The 26,205-nt window shown below is 42.1% G+C and overlaps 1 protein-coding gene and 1 non-coding gene across 4 annotated transcripts in view; both read right to left on the minus strand.

Moving 5' to 3' along the window:
* CTNND2 (catenin delta 2) overlaps positions 1 to 26,205 on the minus strand; it is a 778,687-nt gene that overhangs the window by 82,863 nt on the left and 669,619 nt on the right. For 2 of the 3 annotated variants that reach the window (XM_029218323.1, XM_029218324.1), the window contains 2 exons: positions 24,003 to 24,077; positions 22,810 to 22,960 (listed from right to left, as the gene is read on the minus strand). In XM_029218323.1, the coding sequence (XP_029074156.1) occupies positions 22,810 to 22,960; positions 24,003 to 24,077 (226 nt within the window). The remainder of the gene's footprint in view (positions 1 to 22,809; positions 22,961 to 24,002; positions 24,078 to 26,205) is intronic. The other variant, XM_029218322.1, reaches the window with a different exon arrangement.
* LOC114893452 lies at positions 1,552 to 1,658 on the minus strand. Its single transcript, XR_003792882.1, has one exon. It is a non-coding gene; the product is annotated as a U6 spliceosomal RNA (small nuclear RNA).

The raw sequence follows: 26,205 nt of genomic DNA on the forward strand, positions 1-26,205 counted from the left end.
CTGAGCTCCCCTTATCTGACTAAAGGCAGAGCTTCCTGAGAAGGAAGATGCCATAAATCCTCTCTCTGAGGAGCTTCCAGCCAAGAAGGAGACTGACCATTAGCACAGTGATGAGAAATTGCATAAATAAACTCTATAGAAGCTGCCATACACTCCATTTATTTCCCCTGGAAGCCCTAGTTCCCCCTCCTTTCCACTATTAAGCTGGTATATAAGCCTTTACTCTTGGCTGTTCAGTGAATTACTCAGATTACTGAGTACCCCGCATGCATGTGACTCTACTGTCAATTAATTTGCACTCCCGCACACCACCCCAGACCACTAAGACCTAAGTTGGCAGAAAAGAAGTTTTCCTCCCACAGTCTGATCTGAAGCCCAGAGTTGGGTGTGCCGGGGCATGCCAGTGGTGGGCTGTTTTAGAGGTTGGCTGTGCTTGACGGTACCGTACGTACGTGGTCTTTGGCTCTGGAGAAAGAAAACCCTACCATGAAGAGCAAGGCTGGAGAGACTGAACTGCTACTGGCCTACACCTGAGATTGCTGTGGATGATGAGGTGTGACAGCATCACAGTGGGGCACGCTACAGCCACCTGGCCAGACAGGGCTCATGGTGGGCTATCTGTGTCCGCTGAAGACAGGGGAGGTCCACCTGCACCACCGAGTTGGGTTTGATCTGGCTACCTGGCTGCAGAAATAAGTCATCTCCCAAGGCCATAGCCCACGTGGTACTGTGGGCTCTCAGATACACCAGCTCCTGAGGACTGAGTCCAGTGCTGGGACCCTGGGCCAGGGCTGTCTCCCACCACTGCGCCTTTACTCGGTACATGCTGGAATCAAACTTAGGTGTTTGAGCAACAGATTTTTTTTCTGAGAATAAGTCCTTCACATCTCAATACTATGAGTGGATCATCTTTTGAGAATCTAAATAAATGCCATCATTGTATCACAGCACCTAGCATGATGCCTTGAATAAGGTAATGTTCACTGAATGAGTTAACTTAGATCATCACTAAAGAAATATTGACAAATGAGATGTAGAATAAATACATTTAAATGAATCTGGGAAAAATTTAGTTTTATTCCTATATTTGTGTGTTAGAGAACCTGACATAGTTCGTATAACTTATTTCAAAATAATGACGTTTCCTCTTCAAGTGGCTTATGTATTTTTCCAAACTCCCTGATTGTTTCATTTATTTTTATTTTTTTACACTTTCTTTTAATTAAGACTCACATGTTGCATTTCGTCATTTTGTCTCTTAAATTTCTCTTTTCTCTAAGTTTTTTTAAAATTGAAGTATAGCTGATTTACAACATTGTGTTAGTTTCAGGTGTACAGCAAAGTGATTCAGTTATACATATACATAGTCTTCTTTTTTCATTTCTTTTCCATTATAGGTTATTACAAGATATTGAACAATAGTTCCCTGTGATATACGGCAAATCCTCGTTGTTTATCTATTTTATATATGGTAGTGTGCATCTGCTAATCCCATACTCCCAATTTATGCCTCCCCCACTTTCCCTTTGGTAATCATAAGTTTTTTTCTATAAAAATAAGCAATGCTTCATGAATTCGTGTGTAATCCTTGCACAGGGGCCATGCTAATCTTCTCTGTATCCTTTCCATTTTAGTAGATGCACTGCTGAAGCGAGCACTGCTTATGTATTTTAAATTCATGGGCTCCTTGAACAATCTTAGTGGCACCTGAGTCTTTTAAGGATGCTAATACCCTTTGTAAATAATAATTTAGAGTTCAGTGAGAAGTGGCCCCGGAATTGTAAAAAGGGCAGTATGCATTCATAAGAGGAAATGGCTGGCCTTGTGAGGGAGCAAACACAGTACAGTGAACATGATCTCCACCCTGACTGGTATCAGAATTGCCTGTGAAGCTTTGGAGACACAGAGATGCTCAGGCCCCACGCCAGAGACTTGGACTCAGGAGGTCTAGGGTCAAGTCAGCACATGTGTCGTTCCGAATATTTCCAAAGGTGATTCCACGTTGAGCCTTTTTCATTTACTCGCTGTGTATGGAGTCCCTGCTTGTGCTGTATTGCCGTGACACAGGTCTATCTATATACCTGTAACTATCCTTTAACCGGCATTATAGACAACCATATGCCTCCGCCAACACCTGAACTCCAACTCATGCCTCTGAGTATAGGGCAGCTGTCCCAGGATGCTATCAAGACCAGAAAATGGCCTCATTCATGGAGCAGCTAGGAAACCAGAGGAAACAGTAAGCTTACAGGAAGAATGTTGATCGTTTAATGGCGTGGGTTGTGTGGATCATCAGTACTACAGAGCTGGGTCTCCACTTTGAGCAAACAAATGTACAAATTCTGTTGGGAATTTGAAAGCAGAACCACCACAATTTTCCATTTCACGAGTCACATAAATCTCTAAAAATGGCTTGGGACAAAAATCACATTGCTTACAAAAACTCTGGTGGCATTCAAACATCCAGTTATATATAAGGTTAGGAAAATCATTCACCCACAGTCAATTAAAATTCAAACGAATGAAAAAAAAGTATTCAATTTATAAGAAAAAGTATCACAAAACTCTCTGTTTCCAATATCTATATTCATATCTGTATCTCTATCTGTCTATCTATCTATAGAATTGTCATTTAGTAGAGCCTTACTTAGAACTGCAAAAGAAGGAGGAAGCAAAATATTTTTTTTCCTGCAAAACAAAGCAAGCTTGACTACAAGTTGTCTCTAATGGTCCTCTATCAATTAGATTTTTATCTCCGGGAAGCAGTTCCCTCACTGCAGGCTATTCTCACTTCTAAATGTTTGACAAAGTCACCTGCCAAGACTTGCACACAGGTGAAAAATGGAAGATAACTTCACTACCAGACCATTTGTATGAGTGGGTCAAGGGGAGGTAGCCACCCTGCTGTGTTTATAAATGTACTAGCAAAGAAGCATTTCCATTCAAATAACTTGGCATTTCACATATACACCCCTAAAACAATTTCTGCCACATGGAAAACTGAACAAGATAGAATGACTAGGTACTCTGTCCTGTTCTCAGGGATTCATCGATTCCCAGAAGCACTATAATAAGGGATGACTACACACACACACAAATTACTTGACAGACGAAAATTGCAGTAGTAAAATGTGACTATGCAGAATAATGAGCCTTAGGAAATCAAAGTAAAACAAATAATACCCAAGAAGAGAGTCTAGACCAGTGAATGGAAATCCACACTGCTCATCAATCTCAACTGATTGACCCTCTCCCCACCCCACTGCTATATTTTTTCCTGGGTTGGATCAACAGGCATGATGCCTCAACTATAGTGCGTGAATAAGCTCTGCTTACTGTACTTAAACAAGACAAACTTAAAAGTGCTCCACAATGTGATCTACAGATAATTCTAAAATTATTTGTGTGCATGTGGTCTTATATTTTTCAGTAGCACTCACAAAAGAAACATTATCTCTTGCCTGCTTTACTGAAAGGGAAAGAAAAAGAATACGATTATGTAAGAAACTTATCTTTAGTTAATGAGCCAAGAAATGCTTGTCTACCTGTGGCTAGGCATTTTATTTTTGGATTAGGTTTTCCTATAGCTGTTTCTGTATTTAGAGAATTAAAATAATTGGACCATGACTTTAAATATCTTTTTTGTTTTCCCACTGATGATACACCTATGACTATATCACTCCTAAGCATCAAAGCCATTTTCCCCCATTTTCTACTGGACATCTCTCCTGTCACATCTAATGCACATTTCAAACTTTCAGCCCCAAACCAAACTCCTGATTCCATTAGCCTGTGTCCTCTCCTTCCTTTTCCCATTTATAGTGTTTTGCATTCCATCCATCAGCAAGTCCTGCTGGCTCCACCTTTAAAATACTTTTCCCAACCCCTCTGCTACAGCTCTGGACCATGATAACATGATCTTCCCAGACGACTCCTGAAATCAAGCCCTCACTGACCTTTTTGCTTTCCTACAGTCTAGTCTCTGACCAGCAACCAGAGAGGACTTCAAGGACTGTAAATCCCATCACTCTCTCCCAGCCAAAGTCTTCAGATTCCTTCTCTAGGCTTAAAGGCTTCTCTCACTCACCATCACCATCTCCAACTGTTCCTGCCTCATTTACCAGTTGCAAAACATTGACCTTCTCACCATTTTAGGCACATGCCAAGCTCCATCCTGCAGCAGGGATTTTGCTTCACTGCTCCTTCTGCCCAGAGAGCTCTTTCTCCAGATGGCTTATTATGTGGTTCTTGCCCATCCCTCAGAATTTGCTTGGGTGTCACCTGGTAGAGGCCTCTCCTGACTACCCATTCAACACTTTCCTCCGCTTGTTATGCCCTAATCCCTTAAACTACAATATTTTGTTCACATCCAAAGCAGAAAGTGAATATTTTTTGCTTCCTTTTGAAACTCTTTCCATCATTGGACCATACATTCCAGGAGGCAGAAACTTTGATGCTCTACTGGGATCAGCACATAATTGGCACTCAATAAATATTGGTCAAATGAATGAATGAGGAGATAATTTCACATTTTTGAAGTCAGCAGACAAGGACAGAATCACACTAACCCCTTGAAATATCCAGCTGTTTCTTAGTATAATATCTTGGCAACTGTATTAAACCATCACATCAGACATTTATGGTAAGAGAACTGAATTGTGGAGCTTCCAGTCTGAAAGCCAGACTTCTTTCTATTTAATTAGTCCCCAGGAAGTTTCAAATACTCTACCCATTGTCTCAATAATGATACTTTATATGTAGATAAGAAATTATGATTGAGCATAAAATTCATACTGTAGTCTATTAGCTTCACATGTAATCCTTAAATCTTGCCTGGTGTTTCTCACCACGCAGTTGGCTGCTTTTCTCCACGTGGTAAAGCTCCCCCGCTGAGGAACTGGAGCTCAAAAATGGCGCATGTGGAAACAGCTTGTGAAAATACAGCTAACCCATCAGAGAAGCACATTCTCCTAACATCAACCCCTGGTCATGTGGGAGCAACGGGAAGGTCATATCTGGAGTCCTTCAGGGTCAGGCTACCCTGGGGCTGTGGTCTCCAAACTGGGCCCTGTGTGCCCGGGGACTTCGTGAAGACTCTCTGAGGGAACACATGGCCTTGGGGTTTTCAGGGATCCCGTTTTCAGATTCTTGGCTTTCCTATGCACTCTTCCAACAAAACTGATCTGCTTGAAAACCCTCCCATGTGCATGTTCACAGCCTTCCTTACCTGACTGTACAGAACCTAGTCTAGTCCCTCCCTGCTCCTGAGTGGCAAATGTGCTCTAAGTCCAAACCAAGGTGTTTTTCTGCACAGTGTTAGTGTCTGGGTTGAGAAGGAAACAACTCTAATGACGAGCAGTTCATCCATTTTTTTTTTTTTTTTTCCAAAGAGGTAGTTTCCAATTCTTTACCTTCTCCAGAATGAAGGAGAACTTACTCAGGTTGCCATTGGATAGGTAACTAAAACTAACTTCTGGTGATGGATCCCAATGAGATTTTGAAATAAAATCCAAAAGAAGTTGAAAGAATCAAGTGATATTGCTATAAAGATCTTTGATTCCCTTCACCTTATCTGAGTGATGTTTCTCAGTATTTAAATCTATAAACATACATACACAATGAGAATAGAATGATACTGAATCCTGTTCATTCAAGCAAGAAGTAAAACTCATTTTTGACTATCTGAATTGATTGGGATAAAAGGGCTCATCCATCTAAGGGATACGTTTCAAATACAATTTTACTTTTTATATCTAAAATTTTTAATCAAGATATATGACACGTATATGTTGCTGTTTTGCTCGTGTCCTACTAAGAACTACAGTAATAACAATACCTAAGAGAAACTTAAAGCCTAATACTACAAGAAATATTAAATTTAAAAAAAAATTTGTATATCTTTTGTTTGCAGAAAGAATGTTGAATAAGAGACTTTTAAGCATTTAGTAAAATTCTTGGGGAATGTCAAATGGTCACATGCTCAAGAAGCAACAGAAATTATATATACTTTCTAACATTAATGAAGAACTTCCTTACATATTATTTAAAAGGATGATGGTGGATATTAAACCACTATGATATTCAGATCAGGTATACTTAAAAGAGGGATGTGTCAGATTTACCTCTGAAATGCCACACAGGAAACTACATCTTTGGCAACAGTTTATATTTAAAAATGTGATTCTGTGCAGCTAAAGAAACCATCAAGGAAATGAAAAGGCAGCCTATGGAATGGAAGAGGATATTTGCAAATCATATATCTGATAAGGAGTTAATATCTAAAATATATAAAGAACTCAGAGAAATCAATATAAAAAAACTCAGTCTGATTAAAAGTGATCTGAATAGACATTTTTCCAAAGAAGACACCCAAATAGTTGGACTCACTGATTTGTCTGTCTAGTTAGTTCTAGGCAGTTGCCGTTTGTTTATTCTGCATCCAGCTTATGCCAGGCCCTCAGCTTCCTTCCAGCGGCCCCGAACAGGAGCGGGTGTTTGCAGATGAAGCATGGGGGCTAGGCTGTAGTTGTTACTGTCACTGGTAGTGTCTCTTGTCTGTAGTTCTGGTTTTCCTCCACTTCCCCAGCACTGCTCTCCAAGGATCACTCTCATTCCAAACCCCCAAATCCTCTGCTCCATTCTTGCCCAGAGCCCACCAGCCCAGCTGGCTGGGGGTGACCCAGGGAGCCAGCTGGGAAGATAAAAAGCAGGGTGCCTATATGTGCTGCTTTAAGCTAATGTGGTAAGAAGACAAAGCCTGACTTAGTCAGTCTGTCCCTTCACATTTGCACCTAATTACCGTGGATGCAGTCATGTTTACACATAGGAGATCACTTACCCATTTAAGATGGGCTTTGTGGCAAACTGTACTTAACTACTGAATGCTCGGCATTCATTGTCTGTTGCTCACAGATCATTACTATCCAATTGAGTAGCACAGTCACTTGCTTACCATTTAAAACATTGATCCAGGGAGGTGTTCTACTTTGTAATTCAGATGTTTTTAGCTAGTTCTAGTCCTTTGCCTAGTGGAAAATAGGTAACTGAATAATCCTCTATTTTCCCCTATAATGATGCTTCAGAAACAATACGCTTTACCTTCATTCAACAAATAGCCTTGTCAATATTCATCACCTACCCTACATCTTTTTGTCCACTAGCTCTTCTCCCCCAGTCTGGGCCAGTAGTGAAAACTGGTGAGAATGGAATACAATTCCAGTATTGCTCCTGGGGGTAAGTGAGGTGTCACAGAAGAAGGTGACACTTAACACTAGGGTATACAGGATCAGGTCAACTGAGGGATGTTCAATGAAGCCAATGGAATTATTCCTTGGGTCTCCCCATTGTCTGATTTTCCTTAGTTCGGCAGATTAGCATCCAGCCAAGAAAGCAAGGTCAAAGGTTTGATCCTCAAGGGAAGCCATTAGCTTCTTCCATAGCTGATGCAGCCTCCCCCATACCAAACCCCAGAGATACCAGATTCAAAAGCAACTTAAAGCACGCACTGCCTAGCATCACCTATGCACATCAAAGAAAACACATTTTAATAAATCATCCAGGCAGAGGTATAAGGTCACAGCAAAGAAGAGTATATTTGGGAAGTGATAAGTAGCTTTAACTCAAGAAAAGCAGCTCTCAGAAAGGTAATGCTAATACTCTCGTGTTTTGGAAGGATGCTTGTGAGGCAGGGTTATAACTCAAAGTATTAATTTGTATATTTTCTGGTTATTTTTCTCCTTCTTTGCTTGCTCATTGGTACCCCGCGGGCATTTTTAGCTTGGGCACTGGCACGCTTCCCAAGTGGTGGGGAACTCAGACACCCTGAGTGGGGAAGGACGGCACCAAGGTGACACCCTGCTTCCATAAGAAAAACTGAGACAGTCCCTGTAGCCTTCTCGGCCCTGAACTCTACTGTCAGCCTTACCCTTGAATTTGATGTTTCCAAAAAGTTCTTTACAATCATCCTCTTGATTCAATTAGTCTTTAACCATAAGGGGCTTAATTAAGTGGAAAGGTAAAGTTAGAATCCTTTGCCAAACTGAAGAGACTCATGACATCTTCACCTAAGTGTGTGTTATGAAAGATTATTCTACAACAGGGAGCTGATGCCCACTTGATATTCCTACTTTGTGTAAATACATTTGCAAGAATTCATGCTTTGTTTTGACTCTAGCTATCAGTACCTTTAGTGGCAATGTTAACTGAAATCAGCTATTTCAAAGCCATCATCCATTACATACAATAATGTAAAGAGGAAGTCTGAATCAGAATAATTTCTGGAGAAAATTTCTGTGTCTGTTGCAATCAAAGAAATGGTATGTCTCAGAGAAAAATGCTCAGAGGATAATGACTTCAGGTTTAGACTGCAGTCATTATAAAACATTTCAAAATTGGGAGAAGACAGTTTTCCAGGAGATTAGCAGGCTATTTTTATTTACGATGGGTCTTACAGAGATTTAAAGCAGTAGTTCTCAACCTTGGCTAGATATTACAACCTCCGGGGAGCTGAAAAATAAGTGCTAATAACTCACTGTCTCTGGGGATGGGCTCCGGTGATTCCAATATACAACTGAGATCAAGAATCATAGTCTCAAAAAGTGTTTTTCAACTGTTTTTGTTTACATAATAAAAATAAGGCTTGGAGCTCTATTTTTAGGGATGTAGTGGTGGTGGTGTGTTCAAGGTGAGGAAGGAGGGTGAGGGTAGGTATGTAGGTCTCATTTGTCAATGATGATATGCTATAGGTTATCACTGCAAACCAATTTTGAATAATTAGGAAAATCAACATATAACACTGGTAATTTGGTGGATGAAACCGCAATATTATGACTTCAACCTACTGTGCATTCAAATAAAACCTAAAAATTATCTGCCAGATGCTGGAACAGCCCTGTTCTGGGGGTTCCAGCAGCAAATAAGGAAGCTACTCCCCCTGCTCCCCTGGAGTTCATATTCTAGCAGAACGATGCAACACCTCCCTGTGGCTGTCATCACATTCATACGATGCTAGGCATTGCCAGGACTTTCAAAAGAAGCATAAAAAGAGAAAACAGAGAAAGACGTTTTTCTTGTTCCTAAAGAGCTACTGGCTTGGCTGAGGAGACGATACTGCTGCATCCATTAGCATTATGCACTCATATGGGTCTTGTGCACAATACTCCTTATGTGCTAAATTTGGGAAAATACACTGATAAACATGAAAGAGTTCAAATAGAGCACAAAATTAAAGAAAGAGTTCTCAGGGACACTTTGTAAAAGAGGTGGAACTAGAATTTGTCTTGGAGGGTGGGTAAGGAGTAGATAGAAAGGAGGTGGTGAAAGAGCAACTGTGGGGAGTGGGGGATAGAATAGCTCAAGTGGAAAGAGAAGAGTAAGAGCAGACAACAGTGGGGAGAGAGCCCAACTAGAAGGACAGCTGTGAACTTAGGAACAGTAAGTATTGAGGTTGGAACTTCCCTGGTGGCACAGTGGTTAAGAATCCACCCACCAATGCAGGGGACATGGGTTTGAGCCCTGGTCGGGGAAGATCCCACATGCCGTGGAGCAACTAAGCTCGTGTTCTACAACTACTGAGCCTGCGCTCTAGAGCCCGTGAGTCACAACTACTGAGCCCATGTGCCACAACTACTGAAGCCCGCACACTTAGAGCCCATGCTCTGCAACAAGAGAAGCTACTGCAGGGAGAAGCCTGCACACCGCAAGGAAGAGTAGCCCCCGCTCGCCGCAACTAGAGAAAGCCCACGTGCAGCAATGAAGACCCAACGCAGCCAAAAATAAATAAATAAATTTATAAAAAATAAAAATAAAAAGTAAGTACTGAGGTTGGATAGAGACAGTGAGAGTAAAATTATTTAAGGTCTGAAAAAGGTAGGTAGTGCAGGGATCTAAACATCTCCTCTGACTCAGAAAGTAATGACTGGGCTGTGACGCACAGAGACATCTCCAGAATCTGTATGTGCTCAGCTTCTAAGCCCAACTGTAGGTTAAATACTGACCATTGCTCTTGAAACATTTGAATCAGTGGTAAAAACTGAATTTAACTAAAGCCCAGATACAGCTAAAATACATGTTTGATTAACTCAGCCCTCCACCTTAGCAGACTGATAGAAGAAATGGGGTATTTTGTTGGAGGTATGTATTACCGACTTCAGTCAATTCTAATATTTTAACACACAATGTCTAGCATAAACAAGAAATCACAAGACATGTAACAAAGCAGGAAAATGTGGCCAAAAATGAAGAGAAAGGATAGTCAATACAGGCAAATCCACAAATAACCCAGATACTAGAATAAGCAGACAAGGACTTGATCTGTGATATAAATGTTAAATATCAAGTGGAGAAATGGACAACATGCATGATTAAAAAATGAACAAATTCAGCAGAGAAATGGAAACTATAAGAAAGAACCAAATGGGAATTCTAGAACTGGAAAATACAATGTCAGAAATAATGAATTTATGTGATGGGCTTTACAGAAGATTGACCCAGGACAGAGCCCTGAAGCAGAGTGGAGGAGAAAAAGCCAAAGGAAAAGAAAGAGGAAGGAAGAAAACTAGGAAAGTTTTCTCTTAGGAATGAAGATGTATGAATATTTCAAATGCTTCTCAGAGGTTGGAGCAAGATCAGAAGAGAGACATGCCCATACTAGGAAGCATGGAGACTCTTGCAAGGGCCTTAATACAAACTGTTTTACTGAAAAATAAAATCAGGTGGCAGAGTTCACTTTGTATCATGCATATCATGGAAACACCGACTATTCCTTTATTGGAGGATTTTACGAAGGTCAGGGTGGCAGCAGTGATTTGGGTGTGGGAGCTTAGAAAGGGTGAGAGGAACAAAGTGACCCAGGTAGGATGCCATGGGCATGCCCTGGACTTGCCATACTGCAGGCTGAAATTGGAAGGTGAAATACACATGAAGAGTAAGGAATTCAAGCAACTCCCCAAAGAAGTGTCAACAAGATATCCTGATGGATTTACTGTCTAAGGATAAAGAAAAGAAGGAAAAAAACCCAAAGTGTCTCTCCATTTCTGTCACTGGGAAAATAGGAGCAAATAAAAAACTAGGGTTTGGGTTAGTATCTGAGGAGTAAAGGGGAGGATGACCTGAAAGTTCAACCTTTTGAGTTTCAGGTAGAGTGACAGAGCACAGGTGTCTCGTATTGGGCTGTGGCGGTGGGAGGCCTGTCTTGGGTAGAACTTCTAAATTGTTTCCTCAGAATGGCACACGTAGAAAATGCTAATACCTGTACTGTGTCCTGGGGTCAGAGCTGTGCCCTGCTGGGGGCTACAGATCCAGGCGCTTGCTCCCCAGACCTTCCTGAGGGCTGAGGGCATCAAAGTTGCAGCACATCTGTGACCCATTCGTGGTACACAGTGTGGGGAACTCTGGTCTAAGGAAGCAAGTTGAGGCCTTGTTTCCTGCAGTAGCCTCAGCGGTCCCTCCATAACTATTTGCTGGTGAGTGAGGCCTGTGGCTCTTCTCTCACACACACCCTCTATTCTCACTTTCTAAGAGTAACAAGGTTGCTAAATAGACATTTCTCCAAAGACGACATACAGATGCCCAACAGGCACATGAAAAGATGCTCAACATCACTAATTATTAGAGAAATGCAAATCAAAACTACGAGGTATCCCCTCACACCAGTCAGGATGGCTATTATCAAAAACTCTACAAATAATAAATGCTGGAGAGGGAGCAGAGAAAAGGGAACCCTCCTACACTGTTGGTGGGAATGTAAACTGGTGCAGCCACTATGGAAAACGGTATGGAGGGTCCTCCAAAAACTGAAAATAGAGCTACCATGACCCTGCAATCCCACTCCTAGTGGGCATATACCTCCCAAAAGATGAAAACTCTAATTTGAAAAGACACATGCACCCCAATGTTCATAATGGCACTATTTACAATAGCCAGGACACGGAAGCAACCTAAGTGTCCATAGACAGATAAATGGATAAATAAAATGTGGTACATATATACAATGGAATATTACTCAGCCATAAAAAAGAATGAAATAACGCCATTTGCAGCAACATGGATGGAACTAGAGATGATCATACTAAGTGAAGTCAATCAGAGAAAGACAAATATTATATGATATCACCATATGTGGAGTCTAAAAAATAATAGAAATAAATTTATTTCCAAAATAGAAACAGACTCACAGACATAGAAAAAAAGTTACAGTTACCAAAGGGGAACGTGGGGGAGGGATAAATCAGTAGTTTGGGATTAATTCATACACACTACTATATATAAAGTAGATAAACAAGGTCCCACTGTATAGCACAGGGAACTATATTCAATATCTTATAATAACCCATAATGGAAAAGCATCTGAAAAAATTATATATAACTGAACCATTTTGCTGTACACATGAAACTAATGCAATATTGTAAATTAACTGTACTTCAATTAAAAAAATAGATAAGTACCCGTCTCCCCCCACCAAAAAAAGAAAAGAAAAAGAGTAACAAGGTCACTTATAGTGGACCTGACTCTCACACAAACACTAGTCGGTATTAGTCCGTGGAGTTAATATTCAGTTAAAAAATTTAACATCACTTTCCATTTCATAGCTATGACATTCCTCTCTGATGAGTAAATTAAAGTGTTCAAGCCTGCAAGTGAGGACCATGGGAATTTCTTATCCTTTGATCTACCTTGCACATTGAATACCCTCTAATGTTGATGCTGGAATATTAGTAACTCCTAATGAAAAGCAACACGTTGTATATTACCATACACCTGCACCATTCTGGTTTGTACTCTCTCGAGTTCAACTGCCTACATTAAATAGTAAGGATGATAAAATCTGGGATTCAAAGGATATTACGTGCCTTAGGAAACAAGCCGCTTGTCTTTTATCATTCCACTCCAAAGCCAGTATTTTACCTGACATTGTTCAAAGATGTTATCATACACAAAACTGAATAGGGAATTCCATTTTAAATTTGAAAAAACAGGTTTGCTCAGAGACAGTACATTTTCATGAGCTTTCTTGGTTATAAGAGAAGAAATCTCTAAATTTCAACTAAGTGTCTTGAAAGAACTTTGGGACATTTTGAGGAGGAGCTGTTGGGAACTGCCTGATTCTTTGCCTCTCTTCTCCTCTTTGACCTCAGTCTGGCAGGATGAACAGATGGGCTTTCTCTTCTCAAAGCATCTCAGGAAGCTTGCTTCTTCTCAAGGAGCAAAATCTGCTTTTGTGCCATCTCACAGACCAGCATCCTAGCTCCTGGCCTCAGCTGCCCAGATGCTAGGGGAGCTGCCCTGCCAATCTTCCATCACCTCCTGGGTCTCCGGCCTCTTCTGGGGCTTGCTGTGTCCTTCGTCCTGGGATGGCTGCCTCACCTCTCTACAGTGTCTGCCTTCTCTTCGTCTTACTGCCTTATGTGTCCTCCAGGTCAGATCCACTGGACCACTCAATTGATGGCACCAGCCTATACACCTTTTTTTTTTTTTTTTTTAGCGGAACCCCTAATTACATCTACCCTTGCCTGCTCTGCAATTCCTCAAGATCCAGCATAATAAATACAATCAAGCATAAGGCAGAATGGCTAAAAAAGTATTCATTTTAAAACTTTTAAACTACTTTCTAATCCATTATTTTTAGTATTAGAAAGTAAAAATAACAATTAATTTCCACATGATTAAATGTTTTTCCTCCCTTTTGGCAAGGGGAAGAACTAGCAGTTAACATGGAGAAGGAATATAACTTAAAAACATTATTCTGGGGCTTCCCTGGTGGCGCAGTGGTTGAGGGTCTGCCTGCTGATGCAGGGGACGCGGGTTCGTGCCCCGGTCCGGGAAGATCCCACATGCCGCGGAGCAGCTAGGCCCGTGAGCCATGGCCGCTGGGCCTGCGCATCCGGAGCCTGTGCTCTGCAACGGGAGAGGCCACAACAGTGAGAGGCCCGCGTACCGCAAAAACAAACAAACAAACAATAAAAACATTATTCTGCTAAAATCCTCTTTTTTACTTTCGATTCTCAAGAGTGGGGGTATTTTGGAGAGCCATTTCATTTCTTATGCATTCTCTTCTCTAAAGCTTTTCTTCTGAAACTGTTTGACCAGGCATTAAAATAAATACTGAAATGGTCCAAATAAATTTAGGTGTTTTTCTCCCTCTTTTCTTACAGTGGAGGTTTGAAATCTGCATCAACTGGAAATTTCAGTTGACTCAGTTTTGCCTTTTCCCCACATCGAGTATTTCCAAGGGGCCAATCATTAAGTCTTGTTTAATAAAATCATTATTGGCCCTTCAATTTATTTACAACTTCGCCTTCCAAGGAATTCTTATCTGCCAGACCCAGCCGCCAAAATTCCCCAACAGGTGTCTGAAGTTCATTAACAAAGAACCCATGTCTTTGCTGGAAAGGAGGGCAGCATTCATGAGATTAGGTTCTCGGGTTTGGGAGATGAGAGCTCTAACACAGGCACCTAATCTGAAGATACCAAGTTCTGGCCAAAGCACACAGCTCTCTGGCTGCCTAGAATTTGGCTCGTGAAATCAAGTTATTAAAGCGAGTCAGCAAAGAATGTTCTGAAAAATCACCTTGTCTGGGAAACCGGGCTTCTTTTTAAAATACTAATTGAAATTACATGTGTTTTAATTAAAACAACATCTGCCAGGGTTTGAAGAAACATGTTTTGAAAGGCAGAGAAGGTATGTCTCTAAAAATGTCCTCAAACCTACTTAATAAAGTAAAGCTCAGACATTCCCAGGAATAAAAATATTACTTTGCCTCCCAGGTTGCACTGAGGTTTCCAGAACCTCAGGTCTTTCCCTGGGCACAGGTGGGATTCCCTAGGGTCTGGAGCACAGATAAAGAAAGTGCCCATGTGTGATGAGTGGCCTGTGAAAAGTCTGCCCTCCAGAATGGGGTGCCCACATCCCAGCGGGTTCTGCTACACGGAAGCCACTGGCATGAGATGAGAATGTAATAAAACACACACACGTGTGTATTTTAACTGGTAGTGCCATGCATTTTAAGAGCCCTAGGAGACACTGTGATGCAGTGATATTCTGAATACTCAGAGGATGATTACCAGGATGTCATTTCATTCCTAGGCCAAAGAATTGAGACAAACGTTGAGAAATGATCTCCTGAGTAACATCTGGAATGCTGCTTCATGGAGACTGAGACACAGGCTTAGGTGTCTGTTTATTCCCTGAGAGAACATGCTCTCATGATTCGAGAACTGGGTAAAATAGACCCCAAAGTCTGGATGAAGATCAGGGCTGCCAGGTGTAGAATTCCATGGATACACATCTCAAAATTTCAGCTGTGAGATGACTAAACAAAAGAGAATGTTTACAAAGCTACACACATTTAGGACAGTATGGATACAGTGAAGGTTCCCCCCGCCCCGTTTTCCCCCTCCAGTTCTGCAAAGGAAAACACATTTCTCACCAAGTAAAGATCTGACACAGGGGCAGGGGCTGTCAGGGGAGGGGTGGTTAACATTCCATCAACATTACCTTCTCCTTTATTCCGTCTTTATTTTCACTTAAATACAGAACATTTTTATGTAATCCTTTAAATAAAAGCAACCACTGTCTGTAAAGAATCATTAGAGTGGTCAGATAAAATCTTTTATTTGAATATTTAAAATAGATTGTGGCAAGAAAAAAGGCTAGGAAGGGAATGTCCCTTGTGTCAGCCCCACTGCCCCCTCCTCCCCAGAATGAATGAAAGGGACGATCTGAAAACCATGAGACAAGTAGCAATGGGCTTGTTGCTTAAATCATAATTAACTCCCGGGCAAGAAACTACCCTTCTTTTGTTCATGATTTCATGAGTGTGGAAAAGTGTGAGACATGCACTGCTAGGTGCCCCTGGAGATTTGGGGCTCCCTTCTCTTCTGTCTCTTTTGGGGGACAGCTGTGCTTAGGAGCCAGCAGGCTCCCCTGGGAAATGGCCCTCCCTGATGCCAGAGTGTCTGGATTCTGTCTGGTGCTGTCTGGTGCTTTGAGGCTGGATTGGGTTGAGAGGGTGTTGCCTGAATAGAAGAAGCTCAGAGAGTTGACAACGTGAAAAGAAGGTCAGCCCAATGAGAAGAATGGGTCATATCATATGAATGTATGGAGGCAGCATTCTACAATTCCAAACGTGGTGACCTGGCCTCCAGATGATAACAGAGTGCAGGGAAAGGGTCACACAGGGTAGAGAGGACATGGCTAAAGGACTGAGATGAGCTGGGGAAGGAAGGGCCAGGTTCACAAAGCAGTGGAAGGTCCTTCTCTTGAGTCCGGGGAGGGGAGTGAGGCAGCCGGGAGGATGCTTCCAGCGCCCCAGCCCTGGCTCGCCTGCCGGAAAATGTGGCATGTAGCCACCACCCAGGGAAGTGACGGGAGGGTGCCCTGTGAGCTCTGCCAATGCCACCCGCAGTGGTGCAGTGGCTCTGCCAATCTCTGATAGCTATCTGGGCATACGCAGAGAGTGTTACTAATTCCTGCCCAATCCCAAACCTCTTCCAAAGTGGCAGCAGAATGAGTTTGACTAGAGTCCAGGATTTCAGGCAGCAACTGAGCTGTCTTTCTTTTCTCTCTTCCCTGGATGCTGTGGAAAGAGGCTGAAACAGACCTCCCCTCTACCCCTCCTTCTCTCTTTGTGGGATTCCCCAAACCTCCTCTAGATCTGTTCTCCAGAATAAAAAACCCGTGTTATTCTCCCATCAGAGAATTAGTTCAGCAAATACGTACTGAGCATAGCAAAGGGCTAGGCATGGTAGGACATACAAATAAATATGGAACCTGATTCCTGCTTCTTATTTCATTGGGGGGAAATGCAATGCATACACACAAAAAGAGACAACACAAAAATAAAATTAAATAATGGAAATCCAAGATAAATTAAAAGATTTTTTATAAAGTAGGTATTACCCACCTCCTTTCTGTGTTCAAGGAGCAGTGTTCATCAGGAAGGCCACCTAGAGCTGGGCTCTGAGTGATGGCTGGGGGGTGAGTAAATGCACAGAGATGAAAGACCATGCCAGGGAGGGATACAGTTTGGGTACAGGTTTGTGAGTGGGGATGATGGTACAAAAACCGGTCTGGCTGAATAATTCATCAAAAAGAGTGGTTAGGGATAAGAGACCGTTTGGTAACACCACCCAGTACTTCTCCTGTCCAGTGTTCCTAGGTGTTTGAAGTTTTTTATTTTGTTAGTTTTGTTTGTTTGCTTGTTGGCAAAGAGGATAGGGAATCCGGAAAAGAAATACCTGCCATCTTCATCAGGAACTGTCAATGTGCTGAAATGGATGGCATTTTGGTAAACTTATTAGAACAATACAGTGTTGTTTGTTCTTTTCTCTGAAGCTAGTCATTACCATTAAAAAAAAACCTCTTGGGCTTCCCTGGTGGTGCAGTGGTTGAGAGTCCACCTGCCGATGCAGGGGACACAGGTTCGTGCCCCGGCCCGGGAAGATCCTACATGCCGCGGAGTGGCTAGGCCTGTGAGCCATGGTCGCTGAGCCTGCGCGTCTGGAGCCTGTGCTCCACAACGGGAGAGGCCACAACAGTGAGAGGCCCGTGTACCGCAAAAAAAACCTCTTTCTGAATGATGAAATAACACTTTATACAGAAGGATAATTAACATTTTTGGAAGGCTGCAAAGAAATGGATGGATGTGCATTCACCTGGCCCACTGCATGACGTCATTTGGAAGAACACAAAGATCTACCTGTAGCCTACTTATCACCTGATGGCAGAGACATACACAGAACCATGGAAACAGCCCAAATGGAAAGACAAGGAGAGGCAGAGTATGTGATACTACTTTAGTGCTACTATCTTAAAAAAAAATTTTTTTTGGAACAAATCAAAGAGGAAATCAAAAAATATCTTGAGATAAATGCAAACAAAAGCACAACGATCCAAAATCTATGGGATGCAGCAAAAGCAGTTCTAAGAGGGAAGTTCATAGCAATACAATCTTACCTCAGGAAACAAGAAAAATCACAAATAAACAACCTAACCTTACACCTAAAGCAACTACAGAAAGAAGAACATACAAAACCCAAAACTAGTGAAGGAAAGAAATCATAAAGATCAGAGAAGAAATAAATGGCATAGAGATCAAGAAAACAATAGAAAAGATCAATGAAACTAAAACCTGGATCTTTGAAAAAATAAACAAAATTGATAAACCTTTAGCGAGACTCATCAAGAAAAAAAGGGAGAGGACTCAAATCAATAAAATTAGAAATGAAAAAGGAGAAGTTACAATGGACACCACAGAAATACAAAGGATCACAAGAGACTACTACAAGCAACTATACATCAATAAAATGGACAATCTCGAAGAAATGGACAAATTCTTAGAAAGGCACAATCTCCCAAGAATGAACCAGGAAGAAATAGAAAATATGAACAGACCATCACAAAGACTGAAATTGAAACTGTGATTAAAAAACTCCCAACAAACAAAAGTCCAGGACCAGACGGTTTCACAGGTGAATTCTATCAAACATTTAGAGAAGAGCTAACACCTATCCTTCTGAAACTATTCCAAAAAATTGCAGAGAAAGGAATACTCCCAAACTCATTCTATGAGGCCACCATCACCCTGATACCAAAACCAGACAAAGGTACCACAAATAAAGAAAATTACAGGCCAATATCACTGATGAACATAGATGCAAAAATCTTCAACAAAATACTAGCAATCCAAATCCAACAATACATTAAAAGGGTCATATACCATGATCAAGTTAGATCATGTGTGCTACTACCTGAACCTCATTAGAGCTGATGGGGTGGACTGATTGTTGTTCAATAGCTTATTTGGACTTTTCCTTATCATGGAGTCCAAGGAAGATGAACCTTTCCTTAACCAGAGTTGTGGTAGCTGCCCCCTCCAATTAAAAGAATGATCTAAAGAAGAGACGTAATTTAAACTGGACCCCAGTGATTGAAAACAACTGGATTCCTTCTGAAATTCTGAGTGTCTGCATACATCTAGTAAACTCTAGTAGGAAAATGAACTGGCTTTGGGATGATTTTCTTTATTAATATAAAATCCTTTTCTTTAGTTAATGTTTTATTTCATTTGCTTACTTAATGTTTTGCTGATGTGGAGTTCATTACAAGATAAAGGCCAGACAGGAAAAAGTTCAGTTATTCATTCAGCAAATAGTGATGAATCCCTGGTATGGGTCAGGCATTGTTCTAGGTACACGAGCTATATCAGTAAACACACAAGGTGGAACTTCCTGCTCTTAATGGGTTTACATTCTAGTGTGGAGAGATGGACAAGAAATAAGATAAATAAATAATATGTTATATATTAGAGGGTGATTAGCAGTGTGAAGATCAGTAAAGCAGAAAAAGGGATAGAATTTTAAGAATGGGCACCAGAAAAGGTTGTATTGGGAAAGTAACACTTGAGTAAAGACCTGAAGGGATGAGGATTGACCACATGGACATCTGCAGGAAGAGGAGTGCAGGCAGAGGATATTGCATGTTCAAGGGCCCTGAGGCAGGCTTTTGGCTCAGGTCATAAAGGAACTGCAGTGAAGCAGTGGCCACAGAAAGGCTAATGCCAGTGAGGAAGAAGTTGAGGCTGGAGAGGGAACAGAGAACTGGATTGTATAGAGCCGTGTCTGCCTTGCAAAGACCTAACTTTACACTGAAAGAAATGAGGAGCTGATGGAAGGTTTTAAGTGGAGAAAAGACATGCTGTAAGGTTTTGATAGGACCACTCTGGCTGCTCCTTTCAGAGTAGATGGTAGGGGGTGAGGGTAGAAGCAGAGAGTTCTCAACCACTGCGCCACCAGGAAAGTGGCCATGGTAATAACGCAGGTGAGAGAGGATGGGATCTGGGGGGACAAGGCAATGAAGGTGAGAAGGGTCAGGTTATGGGAAAATTCAGGAGGAAGACCAGATTTGTTGATGGACTGGATATGAGAGTAAAGAATCAAAGGGGACAGCAAGGTGCTTATCCTGGACCACTGCAGGGACAGGCTGCCATGCGGAAGCCTGCAGAAGGATTGGTTTTGGAGGAAAAGACAAGGAACCCAGGTCTGGAGGTGTTTTACTTGAGATGCCTGTCAGATATCCGGTGCAGGTGGTGGACAGACTATTGGATACAGAGATGTGAGATTCATACCAGAGATATCTATCTGGGAGTTTTCAGAATATAAATGACCTTTAACACCAGGAAACCATACGAGGTCACCAAAGCTTTGATTGAGAGTTGATAGAAAAGTCCAACTTTAATTTTGTCTTTGTTCTTGGTTCAAAGTCGTTGCAGCTTTTTTTTCAATATATAAAGTTCTGTAGAGCATTTTCCTATAAAGAACCACTACTTTGATACAATATTTAAAGCAAAAGAGTTAGCAAAGGTCACATTTCCTTTCTCCTAGATAGAATAGAAGAGTGTTTTTTGGTTCAATTCTGCTTTTCTTACTCAAGAAAAAAGTTACTGACTCCATAAAGCTGAGATATTTTCACTCCTATTTTTAAACATTTGGTTCCCTTTCCTGTCTGGTGACATTTGATAGTAAAGGCTTAATTTAACATGGGCAATATGGACTTCCAAATGTTCCTGCCTCAGAGACAGTTCTAGATAACTGGCTTCTCGGAAAGAAGAGACGCCTTGAAGCTAGAAAACCAATCAATAGTTCCCTATTTTGTTATATTTTAATCCACCAAAAGAAATAAAACACCCAAATGCACAACACCTAGTAGTTCGTACCCAAGCAGTAGACTGATTAGCTATTGATTTTCCCTGCATTTTATAGAGGAGCCCCAGGATTTGATTGCAAGCCCCAGCGCTGTCCTGTCTAAAACACCTATGCAAGGAAAAGGAAAGTGGATATGGAGAGGGCTAATAGTGTAGTTTAAATATGTAACATCCACCACCACCATTTAAATTAAATTCAAACTAAGTATAATTATAAAATTGTGAGTTTATGTCATGCCTTATGATGTACTGCAAGCATAACAAATAATTGCATTTATTAGACGCAGATTTGAAATCTGGTCCCTGTGAATAAATAAATGGCTTGGAGACCTGCAAATACTTTGGTATTTATTGGAGGATATGATGGGTATTGCGAAACGGACGGAGAAAAGTGGCTGGTTCCCAGGTCGTGAAGGGCTTGGTACGCCACGTTCAGGAATTTGGATAGTGGAGGTAGACCGTTGTATCTATGCATAATTTGTATATGAGACTTGGACTCACGCCTGGTACTCCAACTGCCCCAGGAATGGAATCTTCCCCCTTTGCCTGCTCTCACCTGCTTTTCCCAAATCCCCCAGAAGCTACATAACCAGAACCTTTGCCATGATGGGTGGTCCAGCTCCCTGCTGCCTGACCTCTGCTGCTACCTGCTACCTGTGGGCAAGCTTCATGCTGCATTGATCAACCACCCCACCAGAGTCATATCTTCGATCCCAGGAGGACAATGGTATGTGCGGAGGCTGTGCCTCTCCCCGGGCAGGTCCCTGTGGTTCATCACTCTCCAAGCATCAATCGACCTTGGCCTGGGTGGGCATCCTCCCAGTTACAGAGGGAGGAACCAGAAGGTCTCTCCAGCCTGGGCTCCCACCACTCACTCTGCACCAGGCACACCAGGCCCTGCAAAGGCCTTAAACCCAACCGCGTGCTTCCAGATCCCCTTCTGGGAGGCTGTCTGCAGAGGCTGCTCCTTCAGTTAGGTGCTCTTCCCCCCAGAGAGCCACAGGGCCCTGTTTCACCTCCCTCAGGCTTCTGCTCAAATGTTACCTTCCCAACATCTCCTATTTTGACTTTGACCTCTCATTTAAAATCACAACCCCTTACGCTAAGTGCAAGAAGCCAGACACAAAAGCTCACGTCTTGTGTGACTCCATTTATAGGAAATATCCGGAATAGGAAAATCCATAGAAAGCAGACTGGTGGCTGCCGGAGCTGGGAGGAAGGGGAATTGGGGGATGACCACCTAATGGGTACAGGGCTTTCCTTAGGGTCATGGAAATATTTTGGACCTTGACATAGGTGCTGGTTGTACGACATCGCCAAAATGCTAAATGGTACATTTTAAAGTGGTTAATTTTATGTTATGTAAATTTCATTTCACTGAAAAAAAATCGCAACCTCACCAATACATTGTGCCTGACCCAGCTCCATTTTCCCCATAGAAAGTTTCTACCACGTCGTGGGATTCATGCGTGTATTTTGTTGGCTGTACACCTCCCCTCTTCAGCATGTAAACTCCACCAGGGCAAGGCTTCCTGGCTGCTTTGATATCATCTCCGGGCCTAGAACAGGCCTGGAACAAAGTAGGTCATGGACAAAAATTTGTTGACTAAATAGGTGAATGTATGCCGCTTTAATGCTTCATTAATAAAAGAGCCTCCCTATTTCTTGAATGCCAAACTAAAGGGAGATGATTCTTTAAAAATAGGATTAAACAGCCAGTATAGTCTAATCCAAAGTAAGTTTTAACATAGCGAGAGGAAGAAAAGTGGCCTGTATCCCATTAGAATTCCAGTTCACAATGTGGGAAGCAAACAAACAGCCTGACAGGGACTTAGAGGATCAGGACGATGGTATCTGGTGCTGAGCACTGCGGTCATTTTTAATTTGCAAAGATTAGAAGTGTCACCAAACATCGCATTTTCCTCTAAATTCTAAAAGATAAATTAGCGCACTGATTTCCGCTAGAAGGAGAGCCGGAAGAGCAAGGCCTCTAACACATGCTCTGTTTCTGTACATGCATATACGTCCTGCACATGGATTCAACCACAGGAAGTACACTGTACTTCAATTAAAAAAAAATGCAGACACTGTGAATCGGAGGGAACATACCAATGAGCTCCTTATTCCTGACGTCCAAGGCCATGTTCCGGAGCGCCGTGGCCACTGCACACACCACTCGGTCATTGTCTATCCGCAGCAGCTCCACAAGGATGGGCAGGCCTTTCTCTTTCCGGACAGCAGCTCGGATATATACCGACCACTGCAAATGAGGGGAAGCAAAGACATTAGGAGCTGGGGTGGAACCCCTACAAGCAAACAGCACGTGTGGGTTTTCACACTGCCGTCTACAGGTGCCAAAAAGGTTGGATGATCAAGACCTCATTGTGGAATGGGTTGAGTGTGTTAGACATGTATTTAAATATTTTAACTTTATTTTTGTCTCCAACATAGGATAAAGGTTTCAGCTTTAATCAGTTAAACACTCTTCATTTCGCCGGTGCCAGCTTTCTCAGCCCGAGTTAGGAAACCATTTGCGTGGTGTCTATACTTGGTACTTTAAGATATGGAGGTCTGGGACAGGAAGGGCTGGCTATTGACATTAAGAGGAATAAAAAAAATAAAAATCCTGGGAAGAGTAGAAAACAATAAAAGGTAGAGTACAGGTGACTTTTTAAAAAAGAGACTTGAATTTGGAGGTGGGGCAGAGAGGTAAGTTACAGAAAGTACTGTCAATTAAGTTGTTTGCTGAATAATTAGGAGGAAGTAAGTCAGAAAATGGTAGGGGTGAGGAGAGGTAAATATGACATCGAAGATGGAGGGTGAAAATTGTAAAATTTAAAAAATCGCAGTATATAATATTATACCTAGGGTCATAATTCAATGTCTAATTTATAAAGTAAGCATACAATTTGTTTTGGGTTGGCAGTCGTTGGCCTTAGTGGAACACACCTAAGGCTCTTTATAGAAATGTACTTGCAGTATCAGGACCATAAAGTATTCAGATTCATTTAACGGAATACAGGTAGGCTCAGGTTTTCCAGACATTTGCATATGTACACTTTATACTCCTGGACAGTGTTCCAGAGAAGAGCATGCACCATAAAAATCAACCAATATAAGGGTTTACTCTGTTGCAATTTCAGTTATGATCTAAGAGAATTAAATTCATAACATGAGGTTCTGGATTCTGTGGCAGAGTCCTCCTGGGAACCAGCAAAGGTGGACAAAGCTCCCACCCCTCCCCACCAGGTCCCTCCACCCCCTTTCCCCTTTGGGGCAGGCACCCCAGAGCTGGCTCTCACCTGTGGCAGGCAGGGAGCCCCCTCTGGCAGTGAACGTAGGGCATATGCCATGCCTGCCACATCCTCAGCCCAGCCCTGCATGAAATATGAGATTAAAAAAACACACAACTTCATCCCGTCCTACGTTAGAGAAGTCACATTCACATAGTTTCTTATCACCATCAACTCAGACCGAGTGCTTTTCTCCTGCCCCTACTCTGTGCCTCAAGCTCTATGAAGCCTGAGGGGGTGGGGACACTCATGGAACTCACGAGAGCATCTCTTGATTGCAGTTAACTATTTCATAGTCTCAACCTCAGGGAGCAAAGAAATGGATGGTCAGAAAGCCTTAGACATGGAAAAAGCTTCAGGTTTGGCAGCCGCTTATTGAAATTTGGCTGTGAGGATGGGATATCCCTTCCAAGGGAAGGCGTTTCATGAAGACGGTTCAAAACCTCTGTCATGTCCACAGGAAATGTCATTTGCAATTTGACATATGATGAGACGTGATTTTCATCTACTTCCTCCCCTGCTTGTGAATCTTTTGGTCTCCAGGGCCCAGAAAAGACTAGACACCTGGGCTTCTGCAGCCCATTCATTGTTGGGTTCTTCCTTAAGACTAAGGGGGGAAGCTAATGGAAAAGAAACTAATGGAAGAAAATGGAAATCAGAGCGGGGTGGGGGGTGTCAACATTTCCATATTGTAAGGTAAACATCAACAATATATTTGAACACTGGGGAGATATTCTGGGCCTTTTGAGAGACCAGACGGGATGTTTTGGGAACTCGGGCAGGCTGAAGCATGGGCCCAAAGATGACCTCTTTCCCAGAGCCACCTCTTCCCAGACCCCAGATGCTGGCTTGTGCATTAGTGATCTCTTCTAATCCCCCAAACTCCTGGGAGAGTGACATTACTGTTCTTGTTTTATAGATGAGAAAATCTATACACAAAGATTTTAAACAACCTGCCCACAGGTGTCACCTGTGCCCTTGGCCCCCAGTCTTCTTCCTCTATCCGCTCTGTGATGCTGACAATACTCTCTCCTCTGCCATTATCTCATTCTCTCTTGCCTATACCTCTGGGCTCGGTCTCCCAGAAACTGCCTTCCCCCTCCCCTCCATCCTTCCAAACATTGAGAGGGGAGAACCTGACTATATCTGAAATGAACCAAGAAAGGTAGGCTATAGCTTAACTTTTTCCTCCTTAAAAGTGTAGCTATTATATCCCTTCATGTTGGATGGAAAGATGATTTGGTGTTTGGAAAATAATGAGAGTCCTTCAGCTTTGCTGAAGACTGATTTAAGAGTAACCAAAAATGGCTATGCATGGCCAAAAATGTGTATGAGTTGTAGATACATCTTTTTGGTATGAGAAAATGGTCAACAGTGATAGGTTCTAAGTGAAAAGGGAAAATCAGACAATGGGTTTGATCTTATGTTATCAATATACAGAAAATAACCTTTATTTTGAAACCTTTAGTTGTGTGTGTGTTTGTGTGTATATGGAAAATCCCCAGTATTAGCTCAGTGTATGACAATTCAGAATGAATTATTTACATTTCATTCAAAAGATGATGCAAGTTTCCAAAGTTTGCTTAACATGCAAGGATAGTGATGCTTTTTAAGTAGCACATGAGCAGTCTTGGAATAGGTCATGTATAACCCACATGTGAACCTATGTGTACCCCAACAAGAAGGAGTAAAGACAGCACAGAGGTGGAAAGAGAGAAAGACATGATACAGTACTGGGGAGATGAGGAATATTTCCCAAGTGCACTCAACACAGAAGTGCGAGGCTCATACAGAGTTTTTCCAAAAGAGAAGTGAGTTACCTTGGACAGCACTGCAGCCCCTGGGGTCAGCGACGTGTATGAGTTGCCAAGAGCTTTTTAATTGAAACAAAAGAAGTATCACTGGTGTGAAAATAGATGAACAAGAGAGATAAGTGTACCTTAACTCATTGTGGTTGAGGTGGAAATCTTTGGACAGAACTTGACTTTTTGCAAACAGAAAGAGAGCGTCATGCACTAAGCCCACCAATGAGGAGGGAAGGGACAAAGCCGGTAGACCAGGATGGCTTTAAGAAGAATGGTCCATGAGCTGAAGAGAGGATCCTTGATGCTTCAAAAGGAGGAGAAGGAAGGGGAGGGGGAGGATGAGAAAGAAGAGATGGAGGAGGAGGAGGAGAAGAGGGGAGGGGGGAGGAGGAGAAGAGGGGAGGGGG

This window comes from Monodon monoceros, unplaced genomic scaffold (assembly GCF_005190385.1).
Source record: "Monodon monoceros isolate NGI ecotype Baffin Bay Population unplaced genomic scaffold, NGI_Narwhal_1 Super_Scaffold_12, whole genome shotgun sequence".
Classification (NCBI taxonomy): Eukaryota; Metazoa; Chordata; class Mammalia; order Artiodactyla; family Monodontidae; genus Monodon; species Monodon monoceros.